Here is an 18,316-nt window from a genome sequence, read left to right as displayed (position 1 = left end):
TAGAGATAAGGCCTCAATTCAGAAGACACGAAGTACATCTTAATGGAAGAGTTACACATAGTAAGTGGTCACCTATCAAAAAATAAACACCAGCCATCTACAGAGATGGCACCATCCCCCTAAAGACCACTGCAGCATGTTAGAACATTTGACACATTCAAAGGTAGGATTTTAGAGGAAAAGGTTTTTTGAAGACTACAAACAGACTTTTCCAGTTATTTGTCACTTTGATTGTCTACAGAAATTAAAAGTGTCCCTGAAATAATTTACCAAAAAAAAAAAAAAAAAAATAAAAGCAAAGTCAGAAGATACTGGACAATTCTCATACTGATCCTAGAAAATACTTGTTAAGAACCATCCATAGGCTCAGTCCTAAACACTGAATCTTTTCCCCTAAACATTCACCTCCCAAACAAATCTGTTGCAGAATCCTCCAGGCAGCTGCCTTGCCCTTCCCTGCGCTGCCGCAGGGGACACTTCTGCACTCGGGAGTGCAGAAGGGTGGCTAAGGGTATGAGCCCTTTCCTCGGGAGGACACGACAGACAATGGTGAAGGAAGGGAGTAGGCACTTTGGAGGGTACTTAGTCCATGTTTTTTTATTGAGGAGAATGAGGAGCTCCTGACCTCAGGAGTGGTGGAAGGGAGTAGGCACTTTGGAGGGTACTTAGTCCATGTTTTTTTATTGAGGAGAATGAGGAGCTCCTGACCTCAGGAGGTACCACTCCGGAGAGCCCCTGAGATCAGAGGAACACCACTTTACATACAGGGGGAGTGATAAAGGAGGAGTTCAGCTGTCCACCAATAAGGGAACAAAGGGGGGGAAACTGGAAGATAACTGACAATTAAAACAACCTTTGAGAGGGCTTAATGGGAGGAGTTCCTGGCCCCAGTCCAACACTCAACACCTCTCATGGAAGTTTCCAGAGAAAGGGGGATGGAGGATTGAGTGACAGAGAAGGTGCCTGGGAGGGGATTCATGGACAGGGAATTTTCTAGTGGAATGGGAGGATTGGAGGTAGGATTGACATTCTGGGAAAGGGAGGCAACTTGGGGTCTTGGGGTGCAACCACACACAGAGAGAACAGAGAACAAACCAATTAACAGAACCCAACACAAATCTTCTAAGATTGCAAAATACTGGTTAGAAGTTGTGGGGATTTGTTGCAGATTTCTTAATGGATTTTAAACATAGATTTTATATTTCATGTGGGATGTTTTTGCCATTGGATTCTAAAGCATACTACCTGGCTTGCGGGAAGTTAGCCACTGTCATTGTATCCACAACTATCAGAACTGTGGATACTGGGAGAGAATTGCTGGCAGACATCCGAGTGATTTAAGCATGTTTTGAAATTATGCATAGTTGCATGTCACTTGTTATCATATACAGGGGTAACAGAGTTAATAAATGGCATCTTTGAAGATGCATAAGCTTGCCCATTTAATGTTGTAGTTCATCTAAGAGCAGAAGTAAAAGCTTATAAATGAAAAAAGAAAAAAACCCTTTTCTCTGATTCACTGTCCCTTCTAGTTCAGTTCAGGCTGAACTACAATAATTACACATTCAAGTAGTAATAAAGAATGTTTTATTAAAATTGAAGTTTTTCAAACCTCATTTATCAAAACTAAGGTCACAACTAATGCTAACACAAAGTCACAAACCTCAAATGGTTCTTTTATGATACAATTTAGAAATCTGAGACAAGGCTATTTTACAAAGTTACTCAAACATTCTGAAATTCAGCATTACTTACTTGTTCTCAAATATTACATCAATTATCCTAGTGAAAATATTTAATGATACAAAGTACTGAATTATCAGTGCATGTAACCCGTTTTTATTTTGGTCCTGTGACAACTAACTTTCCACACCACTCCAGCTACCAAAATAAATGAAGTACAAAACATTGCAATGGAAGTTGCCAATAACTCCACCGTTTTGTGGTCAGTTAATTTCTTTTCTTCTAATGCTAAATATCTCCAGTCATAATAGCAATAAATTCTTCTTGATTGACTGCAAAAAAAAAAAAAAAAGAAAAAAGAAAATCATTAGACAAACAGCAAACAACAATAAACCATGAAATGAAATAATGCATATCTGTGCTTTACTTAAAGACTTCTCTGTGACTATTTTTTGCATCTGATCCATTACTCTAAGTGTTTACAAATTTGCTTCTAGAACAAGGGTTTTGCACAGGTTTTTTCATGTAACATGAAGTCAGAATGCAAGCCTCATTATGTGGAATACTAAACCCAGAACCCAGCTCACTTATAATCACTTATATTATTTCTAATTATAAAAGTAGAAATATTCTAAAAGTGAAATATGATAGAAAAAAATCTCTGAGAAACAAGTAAGATGGCTATGCAAAACAGTATTATTTTAAAGGTCTACAAAAATGTCAAGAATGGTATCTAAATTTTATTAAGTAAGTACTTCTCAAGCAACAATACCTGAGTTAGTTATGACTAAATTCAGTTTTATTCTTAAAATTATAAGTCAAAACATTTACACCCAATTTACCACCACAGATCAAACAATGCTATTCCTATCTCCCCATTCTGTAACACTTGCCAAATACAAAACAAATTTTAAGATAGTTTAGCAATTATACCATAAATTAGTTAGATTTAAAATGGACATTTGATGAGCCTTTTCCCATCTGAACTTTCTTCATTCATAATTAACAGAAATTATGCAATTTCTCTTATTTTATTTTGTTATGCACTTTTATTCAAATGCACTTGAAGAAATTAAGTCAAAATAATACATTAATTAACATTCATTAATTCTTTTGCTGCAGTTATACCTGAGGTACTGATCTTTCTCATACATTAAAACATAGCCCCTGTAAAAGAGTTAACCGGTGAACATGTTCACTCTGCAACTAATTACTGTACTGGGGAATGATTAGAGTAAGATGGTGGTATGGAAAAGACAAGACATATACAAAGCCCAGACAATTATCCATCCTAGCCAACATGCCCAAGCTGTTCCTAAACAAAGAACTGCAAAGAAGGAACTACATTCACAGCTAGAAGAAAATTAAAGAAATTCAATTATGTTAAGGAATAAAAATGTCAAAAAACCTAAATATGTCCTGCTGTGATGCATGTAAAAAAATAGTAAACAAGTATATTTAGTCTAGCTCAGGGCCCTATGCTCTGAAATACCAGTTCATCACACAGCTACATCTAGTTCTAAGACACAAAAAGACCATCACTGTATGACTTTAAAAGCATTTCCACAGCTTTATCACAGTAACAACATAGTAGCAGCACAAATTCAAACATCATCTCAAAAATATTCTCTGGTTTACAACATCCTTGAAATCATGCCGCAAAGTGGAAATACAACACTATAATGACAAATAAATTTTGGAACATCCAAAGAAACTTCAAAAAGCCATGTAGTTACAATTCCCAGTAACCCAAGTACTCCCAGTTAGTCCCCTTCAGACGTAGAACCTGTTCACAAGTTAAGCACCATGAAAGCAGAGGCACCGTTTTTCATGGCATCAGATTTCCCTCAACTCCATGACATAAGTAATCATAAAAGAACAAACTAGAATCACAGCTAATAGAAAGAGAACATTTACTTAGAATCTTGAGAGTTAAAGGTGTGTATTTTTTCAGTGGTGGGTTTGGGTACTTTTCTTAATTCTATGCCAAAAATCCGAGACATGAGACTGGACAGTGTTTCCTACAATTGCATCTGCAAGATTACCAAAATTGCATGAACTGACACCACGGAGTTTTTCAAGTTAGTTGTGCTCAAAACCAGAAGTAAGTATTAAACCCAAGAATACCAAAGTAAGATTACTTAGATATCTAAGGGAGACAAAAATATGTCAAATATACTTTTACAGAAATCTGTGTAGTACTGTACCAGCACAGCTCAGTGATTTTGCTGGGAACATAAGGGTTCATGTAACCTAAGTACCATACAAGATACCTTATTTCACTGTGAGCAACACAATCTCTCAAATGTAATACAGGGTTTAAACCAAAAGTGCTACTATCTGTATTTGATGTATCAATAAAAAATGCTAACAATTAACAGTTTCAAACTTTTTTTTTTTGAGAGCAGGAAAAGGAGAGTTAGATGACAGCATGATTTTGCCACATGACCCAGGTGTTTGAAGACAAATGAAATGGTGATTCACAACATAATTGACTTTCTCAGAATGAATCTTAAAAAGCTAGCAACAGCCTGTTTTCTTTAAAGAACAAAAAACAGAGAATATTAAGGATAAACAGCACTATACACAAACATGCTGTCATTCTTTCATATTCAATCTTCTGCTTGATTGTTTTAACAAAGACAATGAATGGATGACTGAATAAGAGGAAACTGAGCCACTTAGTCTTAGCTGATCAATTTGATTTAAAAAAATGTAGCACTGACACAAAATAATGACTCAGTAACCCTCCTGAAAGGAGCTAGTAGTATATGTTCCATATGTAGTACCCAAATAGCAATGTGACAAAAGAACATTGATCCACAATTCTAAGAAATTCTGAAGGGAAAAAAAAGAGATCATTTGGCAGCTCCAAGAGATCAACACATGAAAAAACATATTTACACAAAGAATTCTAATTTCACTCACCTCTATAGCTATGACTTCCACCATATAATAATAATAATTACATTATTATATGTATAATGGAATAACACCTACGTTGAATAGGATAAAGACTATCTGTCAAAAGGCTGACAACACAATTTTTCCACTAATACATGTGAGTTTTGAGCCCAACATATGTTCACAAGCATAAATATCATTGTGACAGGAAAAATTGATGACCTGCTAGTGAAATCTCATGAGTCACCCACCCTGTAAGAATGGTGTTCAATGGACTGATACAGTCTTTAGGTGCAAGGTCTTCAGTGAGTGATCCTTGAAATTCATGTATTAAGGTTTCTGATGTAAAATCAAGGTTGTTTTGAAGATAATGAAAAACTCTTTAAGTTTCAGTGTTCACAAAGATTTAACAAGCATAGTATCAAACTTGACTTACTAATTCATACTTTATCTATCTAGTAAATCACTTCTGCAGCCTACTCTGTATGGACCATCTCAGTTGCAGACCCATTTTTCACACTATGCTTTTCAGCACTTCAAGGCTCAGAAGTATGTTAAAGAGCCATGCAAGCTGATCCTACATAGACCCAGGCTACTTCCAGCATGATTTATTAGCTTAATGCTCCATATGCAAAACTGAAATCACAACAATGACACATCACCACTTAAGATACATTGAGTAAGTGATCAAAAGACTGTCTCTCAGCACTTTACTGCTTTTACTGATTAATTAGAAAATAAAAACATAATGTAGTTACACAAAATCTCTCTTACTTCTACCTTCAACTACACTTTCACTCATCTTTTAATAGACATTGGTTGAATAAGAGATGGTGATGAATCAACTTGATTCTTAGACTCCAGGATTAGTAGCTGTCAAAAACAATTGTCTGAACTATTTGTAAGCTAAATTATGCTTGAGATAAAAGTAATCTAGAAGGAAATGAAATAGGACATTTTCACAACAAAATAACACCTAAAAAGGGAACAAAATTAAGAACAAGATGATATGGTGTTTTATTTGCCAACACATACTTTCTCCATCTCCATCCTTATCAAATTCTTCAATCATACCCCGCAGTTCTTCATCAGACATATTTTCACCCAATTCTCTAGCAACCCGGCGCAGGTTTCTCAGACTTATTTTACCAGAGTCATCATCATCAAACAATTTGAATGCCTTGAGTATTTCTTCTAGTGGGTCTCTGTCCAGTATCCAATCTGTAACTGCAAAAAGGATACTTAAGTTACAAAATTCAGAAAGGTAAACTCAGAATGACCTTTGCAAACTAAGACAATATGAAGAACACATGTCTGATTTCACCTGTTCTTGTATTTCTATAGAATTCAATGTGCATATTTGTTTGGCTGTTGTCTGACCTCTCTTTCTCACCTCTGTTTTCCCAAGCTGAGTTGCTCTTTGGGACATAACTTTTGCACTAGAAAGCTGCACAGCAGTTCAGACACAGTCACGCTTCCCACACATTTTCCAACAGGAATTTAAAGTATACACAAGATGCCTCTCTTTCAAAATTCCAAGTTTTCAGAAAAAACACCCTCAGCTCTTTTAGATGAAGGTGTGAATTTTTTTTACTCTACATGTTTTCATCAGGATATAGTTTTGAGCTGGAGAGAACACTGAAACAATTAAGTGAAAAAAGATCCACACAGAACCTCTCTTTTAAATAAAACCACACTAACCCAAAATCCCCCATAACCAACCAAATGACCACTCCCAGCCCCCAAACCTGAAAACAAAAGACTAAGCATGGGGTTATGAAAAGGATGCTGCTATGAATTACAATATGTTTATTCTGAAAGGACTCTTCAGCCTTTTTTCATTCTTTTCAAGACAACCATTTGTCAGTTTCCGCAACAGAAAATACAAACTTGCCTCATAAATATTTCTCTAGTAATTACTTCAGACCAACCAACAATAATGTATCTCCTCATCTTTGTACATACTAGTCTTGTATTACAGGGCTAGTCCTGGATTATCAAGCCATTAAAATCACATCAACACTTTTTGCACAGGAAGAACCACTTACTATCTGCTACTAACTGCAGATGGAATGTCTGCTCTGGCTTAGCTAATTTGAGAGGAAAGAATTTTTCATGCTCATATAAGCCAACTACAGTAATAAAGTTTATATATCTGCAGATTTACCCTAAATTTAAGTATTTTCTTTTAAAAAAATAGTGCTGCATGACAGTATTACATCATTTGAAAAATGTTACCTTTTGTGGCAAAAAAGACTACTGAAAAATAATAAAATGTCTATAAATACAAAACTATAGAAGACAAAATATAATTGCATTTTTATATATTTCAGTTGAACATTAAGAGAAATTGATAGCTCAAGAATTGCTTACCAATATTCAGCAGCTCTTCACAGTTCTTCTCTCTTCACAGCTCTTCTCAGTAACCTATTTTATCTAACTCCCCAGTCTTTCTGTTAGAAGTGGTATCATATTTAATTCTGTGTGAAGGTCATATGGCACCACAGCTGTATGCTACTTCAACTCAAGTTTTCCAACTAGTTCAATTCCCTTCCAAGTATATACTATGCTTTCTACAAGAATTTCCTGGTTTCTTGCAGCACTTAATGATTGTCGATATTGATAGCCAGGACAAAACAAGAAAACAATGAACGGGACTGGAGATCAGGAATTAGAAAAGTAATTGCATGGTATATTCATTTTATGTAATACTACATAATGTAATACGTAATTAATATGTAATTTTAAGACTAGTATTACTATCAAATCAATACACTCATTTTCTTTCTAATACTTCCACATAGGCTTTATAAATCAGAAAAGAACTAAAAATAATGTTCTCCAACTTGGAATATAACTACAAAAATATTACCTGTCATTAACAAGACATTTTGTCCAGTACTAATCTGTAAAACAATTAAATGTTGTCACATTTCAATCACTAATTGTTTTGATACATTAAGATGATTGCTATTTGTAGCCAAGAGCAAGTACTGGGGGTTTGGGTGTTTTGTTCCATAAAATCTATAGAAATACAATACCTTCAAGAAAATGGACTATCATTAGCAAAATGAACTATAACAGACATAATAACCTAGAAATGTAAACCCACAGAGATTACATTTTGGTAAACAAAGTGTATGCAAAAGCATAAATTATGTGTAACAAAAATCCCCTAAAATCTTTAAAGTAACATCAAGTCTAAAAATTCTGCGTATCACTACAAACTCAAAGTACATAAAATTTCACAATACACAAATTTCAGACAAGAGACACAACTAGTCCTACTGGCTCTATCAACAGTTGAAAATTCTTGTAGTACAATATTTAAAATCTACTTCAACTTCTCTAATATTTTTAATATATGAAGTCTGTAGTCTAGTTGTCTGTGTATGCACTCTGTCATGGTTTGACATGGAAGTTAATTTTCTTAGGAAGTTGGTAGTCAAACCAATCAGCGGTCGGGGTTGGATACTGGCATTTGGACTGACCACTGAAGGCATGGACACACCTCTGAGAACACAGGGGGTTAGAAGCAAGAACTCCCAGGGGAACTGTTTCTCTTTGGTTCTGGTCATTGCAGACTCTCCCCTGCCCAGCTACAGGCTGGGTGGGGGATGGGAAGCCATGCAGCCTGGTCGAGGTAGGCCAGGGGAGAAGGGTCTGGAACCGGGCCAGCTCCTGCGGACTAAGGGTGGAGAGAACCAGAGAAGCTTTTGTTCCCCCATCCAGACGGAAAGAGACAGAGAGCCTGACGGCACCTGGGAATTTGCCAGCAGAGGAGAAGGAGAAGAAGTGGGGGGGGAAAGTGCCCAGCCTTGGGAGTTGAAGTTCTGGGCACAGATTTCAGCCGTCCAGGGAGTCCAAACATTTAACCCTTTCCTGGGAAATGAAGGCTTTGTAAAATATTACTCCTCCTTGATTTGAAGTACAAGAGAGACAGTCCAGGACCTGAGATGTTAGAAGAAGAAATTTTTAGGTGGGGAGGAGATGATGGAGTAGCTTTTGTCTGGACTTTTCTTGTTAGCCATAGACTGAACCAAATTCTCCTGCAACAGAGACTGCATTTTTAGGGGGATGCGATGGTGAACCAAGAGACCTGCTTCAGCGACTACCAGCACAGGAATGGAGAGAACATAGAAAAGCTGAGGAGGGTGTGGTGATGCCCTCTGTCTTCAAGAAGATGATCTCTGTTCTTGAGATCCTCAGCCCTGGGGGAGAAAGAAAATGGGGGGGAGACTGTGGTCCCAAGATGAGAAGCTGAACTGTTGTCTCTTTTGGTCTGTGGCAAAGCATCCTTAAAGGAGCCCTATGAGCAGTCTTGGTCCATGCACGGTGGTGAGAGCACTGTGACATGGAAAGGAGAGTGTCACACTGGTAGACTTTCTCTGGGCGGTGCCATGTGTGACACGGAAACACAAGGGTGGCAATTGTGTTTCCTGGGGGGTCTACGGTGCAAGGGAGACTACTCTCTCCCTTGATGGCCTGAGTATTGATCATCTGAAGGGCGGCAACTTGATCAGGGATCCCGGGTGGTGTCTCACTGTGGTTTGTTGGAAATTGGGTGGGGAGAGGAGGAGTGTTTTGGAGGGTCTTCATCCTAGATTTAATGTGTGTGTCTTTTATAGTAGTAGTAGCTTAATAAAGTTTTTTCCCCTTTGTTATTAAGCTTGGGCCTGCTCTGCTCTGTTCCTGATCGCATCTCACAGCACTTATTGGGGAAGCTGTATTTTCATGGGGACGCTGGCATTGTGCCAGGGTTAAACCTTGACACACTCCTTCCTGTGAAATTCAATGCCAAATATCTTTTTCACAGCCGGAAGAAGAATCTTACAGAGATCCATGAACAAGACAAGAACATCTACACTGTAAACTAGCATTTATTCCTCTATGTAAGCTTGAAAGAGATTGTGTATACCCTACTTCCTTTTACACTGTAGCTATCATTCATCTCTACATATCAAATGAAGAATTCAGAAAACAAATATTTATCTTCTTTACTACTGACCTATATTAAGCAAAATATGAAATGAAATCTCACACCTCCATTTCTTAAATAGTTGAAGAAGTCCACAAAGTACAGCTTTGAAATTGTACTCACTATTATAGGCTAAATATCTCTAGCAGCAGAAACACAATCAAACACATACCAACTTCATTAAAATCTTCAAAGGTGATCTTGCCTGTTGATTCTCGATCATAATCTTTAAGTATTTTCAGGACATCAGCTTTTTTCACATCAAAACCCAAGGCTCTCATTGCCACCTTTTGGAATAAAATGGAAGTGCAATCATAGATAAGGATCAAAATAAATATTAAACAGATTTTCCTTTTAATTTCAGTAATCACCTTCTTGCCCAAGAGAGAAAGAGCATATCAACGGTTTGGTTAAAATAATAAATAAAATAAATAAAAGGAAAAGAGTGTGGGATATTAAAAGCATTTAGAACTGCTATTAGGAAATGGAACATCTAGTTACAGTGAGAAAAAAAAAAACTTTGCATTTTCAGGGATTTTTCTGACTGAACCAAATGCATCTGAGAGCAAGTAAATTTATTCCTCACTTTCAAAACCATTTCAAAATCTTATCTTCTTAAGACAAAACTGAAAATCATTCTGCAAACTGTATGCCAGTGTGTATGTTCATGGATTTATAAGTCCTACCAGACTTTTAACTGCTTTACTAGTCAGCCACAGAAGCCAACCTATATTTTACTTATACATTAGCACAGAAGTTCACATTTAGTTTCCCATTTCACCTTAGAAGGCAATTGCAAAGCACACACACCCTAACTTCCTCCTAACTGATGAATACAGGTTAACCACACATGGAAAACCACTGAAGTAGTTATTCAAAATTTGATGCTATATGCTGATTTTGTAGAGAAGGGGATAAGTAATTTTTTCTTTATGTATTTCTGCTCTTTCACAGTATAAGCTTCAGGGTGACAATATTTGATTAGACCGCTAAGAAAGAGGTTTTCAAGTAATCATGACAGCTGGGAATTCAAAGCATACCATAACCAGGAATCGCATAACCATAACCACAAGAGTTCCCAGCACAGCCCTAGTCACAGTGACTTCCAGGAAAAATAAAATAAGTGAACTCTGAAATAAAGAGAAGAGAATTGTTCTACCTAACACACTAACAGCATCAAATTAAGTAAAAATAAGACCTTTTTCCTTCTTCAAATTACTTGGTAGAGCCACACTATAGAGCCAATACACTGGATTAGACATTCTTTAAAAAAAAAAAATCTCATCCTATATGTGACTGAAACACTGGCCTCTCCAAAGCTACTTTTTGTTCTTGATGTCTTAATTAGAATAAAAATGCATAAGAGATTTAAGGCGAGTTTAGTGAACCCCATTTACTAATCTGTAGACTTTCAGGTGAGAGGCCTTACTTAGAAAGATATCCTAAACTCCATCTGCTAATAGCTATCATTAGGAGCATCCTTCTTTGGGAAGGGCAACTACTGAGCCTTCCTCAAAAAGCACACCTTATTCCTACAAATCATAGGCTTTCTTTTCAAAAATACAGGTAAGCTCTGGCTTGCAGTCAACAGTTTTACAAATCTGATTTACATCTTTTACCTACACATGTGAAAACAACAGCAGGTTTTAAGTTATACAATGTCTTTAAAACTGATCAAACAGTTTTTCAAGAGTTTTTCCCTCTGTCCAAGCTTATCCCTGGACAGTTTTCCATCTGTCCAAGCTTATCCCTGGTCAGCAATTATACCAGGTTTATTTAGAATGCTACAGCAATTCTGTAATGCATGAAGTATATAAAGTGGTAAGAAAAGCTTATTCTTATACCAATAGAAATTTCGTTATTTTTCACTCCTTTAACCCAACAAGACATCTTGAAGGAAGTTTTTAAAGATACAGCCAGCATCTTAAGGATTCACTATGGAACAGATATATTATCTGCTATAAAACTGCTTAAATGAAAGGAAACTTCTACCTTTAATTGATGGTAATTTATCGCTCTATCCTTGTCCGTATCAAACAGTTCAAAGGTATCTTTAATTTCTTGCTTCTGTTCCTCAGTCAGTTCTCTTCTTTTCTTCTTTTTAGTTTTATCTACTGAGAGTTCATTCCTACACAAAGAAAATGAAACGTAGTGTAACAGATTTCTACGGGGAAGATGCTACTGTACATAACATTTTCCACCAATAATAAACTCACCATAATTTTAGAAATCACTACCTTACCTAGTCAGTATTTTCCCAGCTTGCATTCCCAGTTTAAAATAACATTCAAAATAGACAATTCTGTTGTGAAATCTGAATGACACCTCCAGTCTCCCTCCCACCCAAAATAAACCTGCACAGGGATTTTTGTTAATAAGCAGCAACAACAACAAAAAAGGAGGACAGAAAAATTACCAGATAAAAAGGCTTCTTGAGGTTTCAAACTAGATTAGCAGTTGAAATTATACAATTTATGAAAACAGTTAGTTTCTACACTGTAGCTTAAAAAATAAAATAAATCTGGGGACTGATAGACCAGTGGAAGCCAAACTAGGCTACACAGTCTGGCTACTAAAGCTAGCATTAGGTGTTACAAATCAACTTTTTCACCTGTAACAATTCTTATATAAATAGTACTTGCAGGATTTTTTAAAATCCTTTAGATTGCACATATACACACTGTTTTGAAGATTTTTTTTGCTCTGTTTTGGTATATATGAAAGAGATAAGCCCTCCAAATCAGCAAATCTTGCTCAAAGACAGCCCCCTTTTCTTTGGCTAGTCTAGGAATAAGCTTATATTTTCAGAGAAGCATAGTAAAAGAATGAGAGACAATATCTACAAAATTTAAGGGAAAGAACTGCAGCTGGATCTAAGGGAAAACATTTTCCCAGTGCATGTGGTGACATGCTAGAATAGTTCCAATGGGAATGAGTCTCCATCACCAAAAAGTTTTTGAACCTAACTATGAAATGTTCCTAGCATCCTCAGCTAGCTTTATGTAGAAGCTGCTATGATCAGATGGAAGCTGGACTAGATTACTTCAATAAGTCTTTCCTAACCTAAATTACTGCACAGTTTATGTTATGCTCTCAGGAATAGGCTTTTTATGCTCATTTGTCCTTTTGCACCACAAGCAGTGCTGCAACACCTAGAGTAGAATGCATAAAGATTACTGATCAGTGAACACAAAACTGCAAGATTAACTTTCCAAATCCCCTCTAATAAACTGCTTCTTTGTTAACATGCCCTTCTTGGTTAGCAATTTGCTAATTTTAATCAAAACCTAAGATTAAACACTTATCTAGACTTAGTTTTCAACAACCACTGAAGCAAAAATCCCAAATACAGACAGGAAAAGTGCAAGTTGCAGAAGCCGAGTTGCTTCTAACCACAATATCCTCAAAGGTTAAGATGTTCCTAACAGACCACTTGAGACAGTATGATTTCACACAGGCTTTGGATTACTACAACTCTTGGAAGGACTAAAATAACTCTGAGCTGGCTACGTAATTAGGACCAAGAGAGTAGTTCAGATCCAGGGAACCCAGATTTTGTGAGCTATGATGAAGAAATCTATTTATAAGTCTGAAAGCAGATTAACACTGAACTCTTCTGAAAGAGCAATCTGGGTACTTTTCATTTAGTGCTTAGCATAAAATAATTTATCAAAAGACAAAGCAGTACTCAAATACAAGTAGTTCAGTGCCACTTCTGCACTAATTTAACCACAGTAAGCATGAAGTCCTTAGATTTGAAAATTAAGGATAACAGGTGCTATGTAAGCGAATTAATTACACTTGAAGACAAGAATTTGCCAGGTACCGGGATTCATAAGCCAGGCTCCTTTATGCAATAGCTACTAAATCAGAATTTAGAAACAAAACAAAGCCGAGCAATTTAACTTTATGCCTATTCACAGGCCTTCTGAAAGCACATCAGACAACCCAGAAGCGAACCTCCCAAGGCCAGACGCGCCGGACCCTTCCCTCTTCCAGCAGACAGACGGGCCTGATCCGACCCGGCCGCGCCAAAGGGATCAGATGTGACCGGCTGGAGGCCGGGGATGACCCAGGCCCGGCCACGGTCTGATGCGCCCCGCGTTCCGCCAACACCTCCCGAACGGGGCGGCGCGGTCCAGAGGGACGCCCACCGCGCTGTGCGCCCCGAGCGGGGCAAGCAAGGAAAGCGCCGTGTTCGTACCGACCTGAGGGCCAGGCTCATCGTGCCGCTGCCGCGCAGCTGGGTCCCGCAAACGCACCCCCGCCCCGCCGCGCAGCCCTTCCACGGCCGAGCGCGGTGACGCCGCGCTCCTGCCCTTAACGACGCCGCTCAAGACACGCCCCCAATTACCTAATTCTGAATTCTGATTGGCCGAGGGTCGATAAACTCCCGCCTGCGAGCCCTAGACGCTCTGTTATTGGCTGAGCTCCTGCCACTCAGGGCGGAAAGGGCGGTCCCCGCTGAGAGCGGGCGATGGCTCCCGGCGGCGCCTTCGGTCGCCGGGCCGTTTCTGCTGCCAAACTGGCAGCGCGAGAAAGTTTTCCTAAGGAAGGATGTTTCTTGATGTTTGATCTTGATTTTCAAGCCTAATTAACAAGAAAGGAGATTTAATCCTTGAAACACATGGACGCTACTAATCAAGGTTAAAGTAATGTGCAGGGGTTAGAATGACAGACCTTTTGTCCTAATTTCCATGTTAAGGTCTAGGGCACGACGTGTTTCAGTGATGTCAGACAATTCAGAATTTACGGGCCCCAAGGACATTTGGCAGAACTCCCAAGATATGGAAGAAATTAATAATAATAAATTAATAATAATAATTAATAATAATAAAGGCAACTCAGCAACTGTGTTGAATCAGCTCCAGTTCCAGCAGACCACTTACCAAGCTGCCCACCGTCTCAAGAGAAGGACTGGGCATGTGGACTAATTAGCATGAGAAGTAAGAGAATAATTAACATCAGAAGATAGAATAATAATTAATAAGAGAACTATGTAACCTGAAGCCAGTGAACATAAATGCATTTGTTTGCTAAAATGTGTATAAATACACAAAATACTAAAGAGTTTTGATGGTGTGCTTGATTCATGGAATACCATGCAGCACCCAGGCTTCCGCAACTCTGAAATAAATAATCCATGTCTCCCTCGAGTGTGTAATTATTGGCTTATTGCACACTGGGAAATAAATCTGATTTTTGTGGTCAGCATTTCTACTGGCCTTGCTGTAGCCTGGATGTGTGGTGGCTGTGTCAGAAGAACTCCCCGTGGCCCCAGAGCCTGCTCACTACTGGCTCACTCCAACTGTTGGAGGTGCAGTGGGCTGTGGAGGTGCAAGCAAAAGTGGCATTTACAGAAGCATTTCTGGCACTTGTACATATTTTGCCTTAATAAAAATTTGATTGAAAGTGTGATAAATGGATGTGATTCATGCTGAATAAATTTTACTTATATCGATAATTTGGAAAAATAATTGGAAAAGTATATGTGATTAGTGTTATGAAGCAGACGGGTTTCTTGAAGAATACATGTGGAAAGCAGGACACAGGAGTTGGATTGGGCCTTGGGAATGGAGGAAGTCAGGAAGACTCCCAAACCAAAACTGGCATCAAGATGGAGTAATACAACTCCCAGAGCAGGACCGACCTTGAAGATTAATAAAATTGGGACAATTTCAGACAGGGAATCTAAAATAGTGGTCTTATCTATGAAATAAATAACGTTTAATTGGAACATAGGGCTTACTTACATAACACCAAACTTAATGCGTATGCACCACCTGAAAGGTTATCCAGAGGACAAGTGAGGAAGACCTTTGGCCTTCCTCCAAGAAGACCACTGAAGAGCCCAGGAGACCCCATATCAACAACAGGAGGATGCACTGTGTAGTATAGTTACGTAGATTTCAAGAATCGAAAATGGGAGGAGATTTAAGGGAAAAATATTAATTAATATGTATTAGCATACAGTATATAAGTTGTGTTTGGATAATTTTGCCTTTTGCATGGGAGGCAGGGTGGGAAGCCCTCCCTGTCCCCCGATTGATTGTTTTTGCTTATGCTTTATCTGAACCATTGCCAAATTACCCTTTGTAACAACTTCATTATATTTGATTGTATTATTATTATTTTATTGATTGTATTGTTATTATTATTACCCCAATTAAAATTGCTGCTAAATTTCAATATTGTGATTTATCAAATTGGACATATGGGACCCCATTCATAACAAAAGCAATATGTACTGTGTGGAGACTGAAGACCTTATGTATAGTTCTAGTTATCATTGACACTAATATTTTTGTGTCTTGCAAAACAGTCAGTGAATCAACATTAGATATCTGTGTAGAGAAAATGTTCGTATCACTGGTGAGAAAACTCAGATTTGTGAAAAGTGCTGCTTCAGTGCTCTAGTCTGTGACAAAGTAATTGTCACTGTGCCTTGCTTCATAAAAAGGGATGTTTCATAACTAGCTTTGACAACATAATACAGTGTTACTAACTGGACCATGATGATATTCAGATCCTTGCTAATACTATGTTATGCAGTCTGGCTATATAGACTGAAAATTCTCAGGCAATGAAAAATTCCTTCAGGCGTTTCAGTCCTGACAGCTTGTCTTGGAGATGTTTTGCACCTGTGTTTCCAGTAATAAACTATTAATGGGTTTACACTGACTACACAGTGTTGAATATGTAGAGTTTGGCTTGCTCAAGACACATTTTTCCTGAACAAAGTCAAGCAGAGATGAAACCTGTTTTGCTGTCTGTTCATGTTATGCCTGGTCCACAGATCAAATAGGCAGAGGCAATAGGTTTGTAATTGACCTCTGTTTACAGATGGTAGCTTTGCGACTAAAAGCATAAATTACTGGCAGGTTTGACCCTCAACCTGTACTGTGGTGCAAATATAATCACAGATTAAATTTTCTTTTGTGTTTCATAGAACACATTTACTTGTCCAGAGAGAAAAAGGAAGGATTAACCAAATGTTGAGTGAAGTGTGGGAAAGTAGCAAGAGGAGCCCCCAGCTGCACCAAGAGCCCCAAATTGCACTGTTTCACCCCCATTCTCACCTCCTCTGCATGTTGATCCTGGGTCTCAGCAGAGAGGCCCTTGGTTCTTGCCTGAGCTGCACTGGGTTATTCCTGTCTTGGATTGTGTGCTGCTCTTGCTGACATATTTACCAGACTTTGTGGCCTGGCCATGAACTTGAGTCATGACCTTGCCACTGTCTGCAGTCACTGGGCTGCTGACAGGTCAAGTTACTCTGCAGGGAGGTCATAATCCCTGCCTGTGTTGTGACTGTGCTTTGCTTCCAGGTTGTCCTCTCTCATGGTGCACCCGTGCCCTGGCTGCTCTGTGTCAAGCAGAGTGAGATGCCTGATAGTGATACTCTGGGTGTACTTCTGGGAACTGGAGATCCACATTCAGGTCCCTACTCCTAAATTTATAAGCTAAAAAGTTCCTCCAGAAACCAAAGTGCCACTCTTCGTAAATTGATTTAAGTTAGCAGTGGTGTTCATACTGCATGTGAAATGGAGATGCACAGAATTCCAAAGAGAAAAGTCAAGCTCAAATAATAATAGCTAAAAATAAGTACATGGTTGTGGTAGTAGTGACTTGTAAATCCTTGCATTTTCAAAGTTGGTTAAACCTGTCCTAAAACAACCTCCTATGAATGCACTAGCACGTTCCTCATACATACATATTGTCAGCTTAATAAGGAAACTAATTAATAATGAAATATACTTAAAGATGTTGTTACTGGCTTTTACTTAATTTTCAAACTCATCTATTGCTTTTTAAAAGTCTGTCTTCCCTTTGAGTAAAGCTATATTCTTCTCTAGTCCTAATTTTATTAGTATTTGAAACTATCCAACCACTCTGTTGTCCTAAACTCAGTTTGAGTGTGCAGAAGACTATAAACCTCATCCCAACTGCTCAGATCACATATCAGAACTGTAATTAAATTAATCCTGAATTTTTAAAGGAGAAGTTGGGCAAGATTTCATTCAAGTCAAAATAGTTCTGTTCATGTCACTCTTAGAACAAATCATATGTAAAAATATAAAGCCAAACTAAAAACATACCAAGTATCATTGCCAGTTTGATGATTGTGAATGCACTTCTTTGTGTATCTGGGTCAAACTGCTGGGAAATACCTGGCACAATCGCAGCAGCGTTGCCTAAGTTTCTATAGTTTCTGTGCCTTTTTCCATGTCAGGGCTCTTTTTGCTTGTTTGCTTGTTTGTTTTCCCAATTTTATTTTCTGTTGAACGCCTCACTGCCTCCCAAGGACTCTGTTGGGCATGTGTGGGAATATGAACGGTTAGCTCTAACATAATTTTTTAACCATTAATTTTTAAATTTTTGTGAGATTAGCATGTCCAATAAAATCTGACTAGTTAGGAGTAACCATGCTGAAGATAGTTTTGGGTAGCACAATAAAAGCAAGGAGCAGGCTTATAATGCCACTGCTTTCTAGTTTGATATTCGATTCTGTTATTTTCATGGTAAATGCAGCCCCGCCCGGCTTGTGGCCACCAGCGCGGCGCTGGCATTGTCAGTAGGCGGGACATTCCCTCCCTACGGACACTGCACAGGAAGGGGCATACCGCCCCTACAGACCCTGCATAAGCAGTAACAGGCTTTGGGGTAGGATTCCACTACGCCGAGCAACGCGCGGCTGATGCATAACATAGTAGAATGACTTCGCAGCATTTTCTAGAGTGCCTGCACTACTGA

At 38.3% G+C, this 18,316-nt stretch overlaps 1 protein-coding gene and 1 long non-coding RNA gene across 3 annotated transcripts in view; both read right to left on the bottom strand.

Moving 5' to 3' along the window:
- The window catches only part of LOC137464407 (uncharacterized), a 234,906-nt gene that overhangs the window by 46,006 nt on the left and 170,584 nt on the right, over nt 1–18,316 (bottom strand). The gene's annotated exons all lie outside the window — the stretch shown is intronic.
- CETN3 (centrin 3) lies at nt 1,571–13,917 on the bottom strand. Of its 2 annotated transcripts, XM_068177415.1 has the most exons (5): nt 13,774–13,916; nt 11,558–11,693; nt 9,738–9,852; nt 5,623–5,814; nt 1,571–2,015 (listed from the first exon to the last, which is right to left on the bottom strand). In XM_068177415.1, the coding sequence occupies exons 1-5, from the start codon at nt 13,788–13,790 to the stop codon at nt 1,972–1,974; spliced, it is 504 nt and encodes a 167-aa protein (XP_068033516.1). In that variant the 5' UTR covers nt 13,791–13,916; the 3' UTR covers nt 1,571–1,971. The 2 variants fall into 2 exon arrangements, with proteins under 2 accessions (XP_068033516.1, XP_068033515.1); XM_068177414.1 differs by lacking the exon at nt 1,571–2,015 and having other exon boundaries at nt 3,530–5,814; nt 13,774–13,917.

The sequence above is a fragment of the Anomalospiza imberbis genome, chromosome Z (assembly GCF_031753505.1).
Source record: "Anomalospiza imberbis isolate Cuckoo-Finch-1a 21T00152 chromosome Z, ASM3175350v1, whole genome shotgun sequence".
Lineage (NCBI taxonomy): Eukaryota > Metazoa > Chordata > Aves > Passeriformes > Viduidae > Anomalospiza > Anomalospiza imberbis.
This window is presented reverse-complemented; position numbering and strand designations above follow the sequence as displayed.

What these genes read in the sequence shown, in the direction of transcription:
- CETN3 (XM_068177414.1), bottom strand. An exon ending in TAAATTACCATCAATTAAAG is followed by an intron (nt 9,853 to 11,557) that starts GTAGAAGTTTCC and finishes TTATTCCAAAAG; the next exon opens with GTGGCAATGAGAGCCTTGGG. An exon ending in TGAAGATTTTAATGAAGTTG is followed by an intron (nt 5,815 to 9,737) that starts GTATGTGTTTGA and finishes TCCTTTTTGCAG; the next exon opens with TTACAGATTGGATACTGGAC.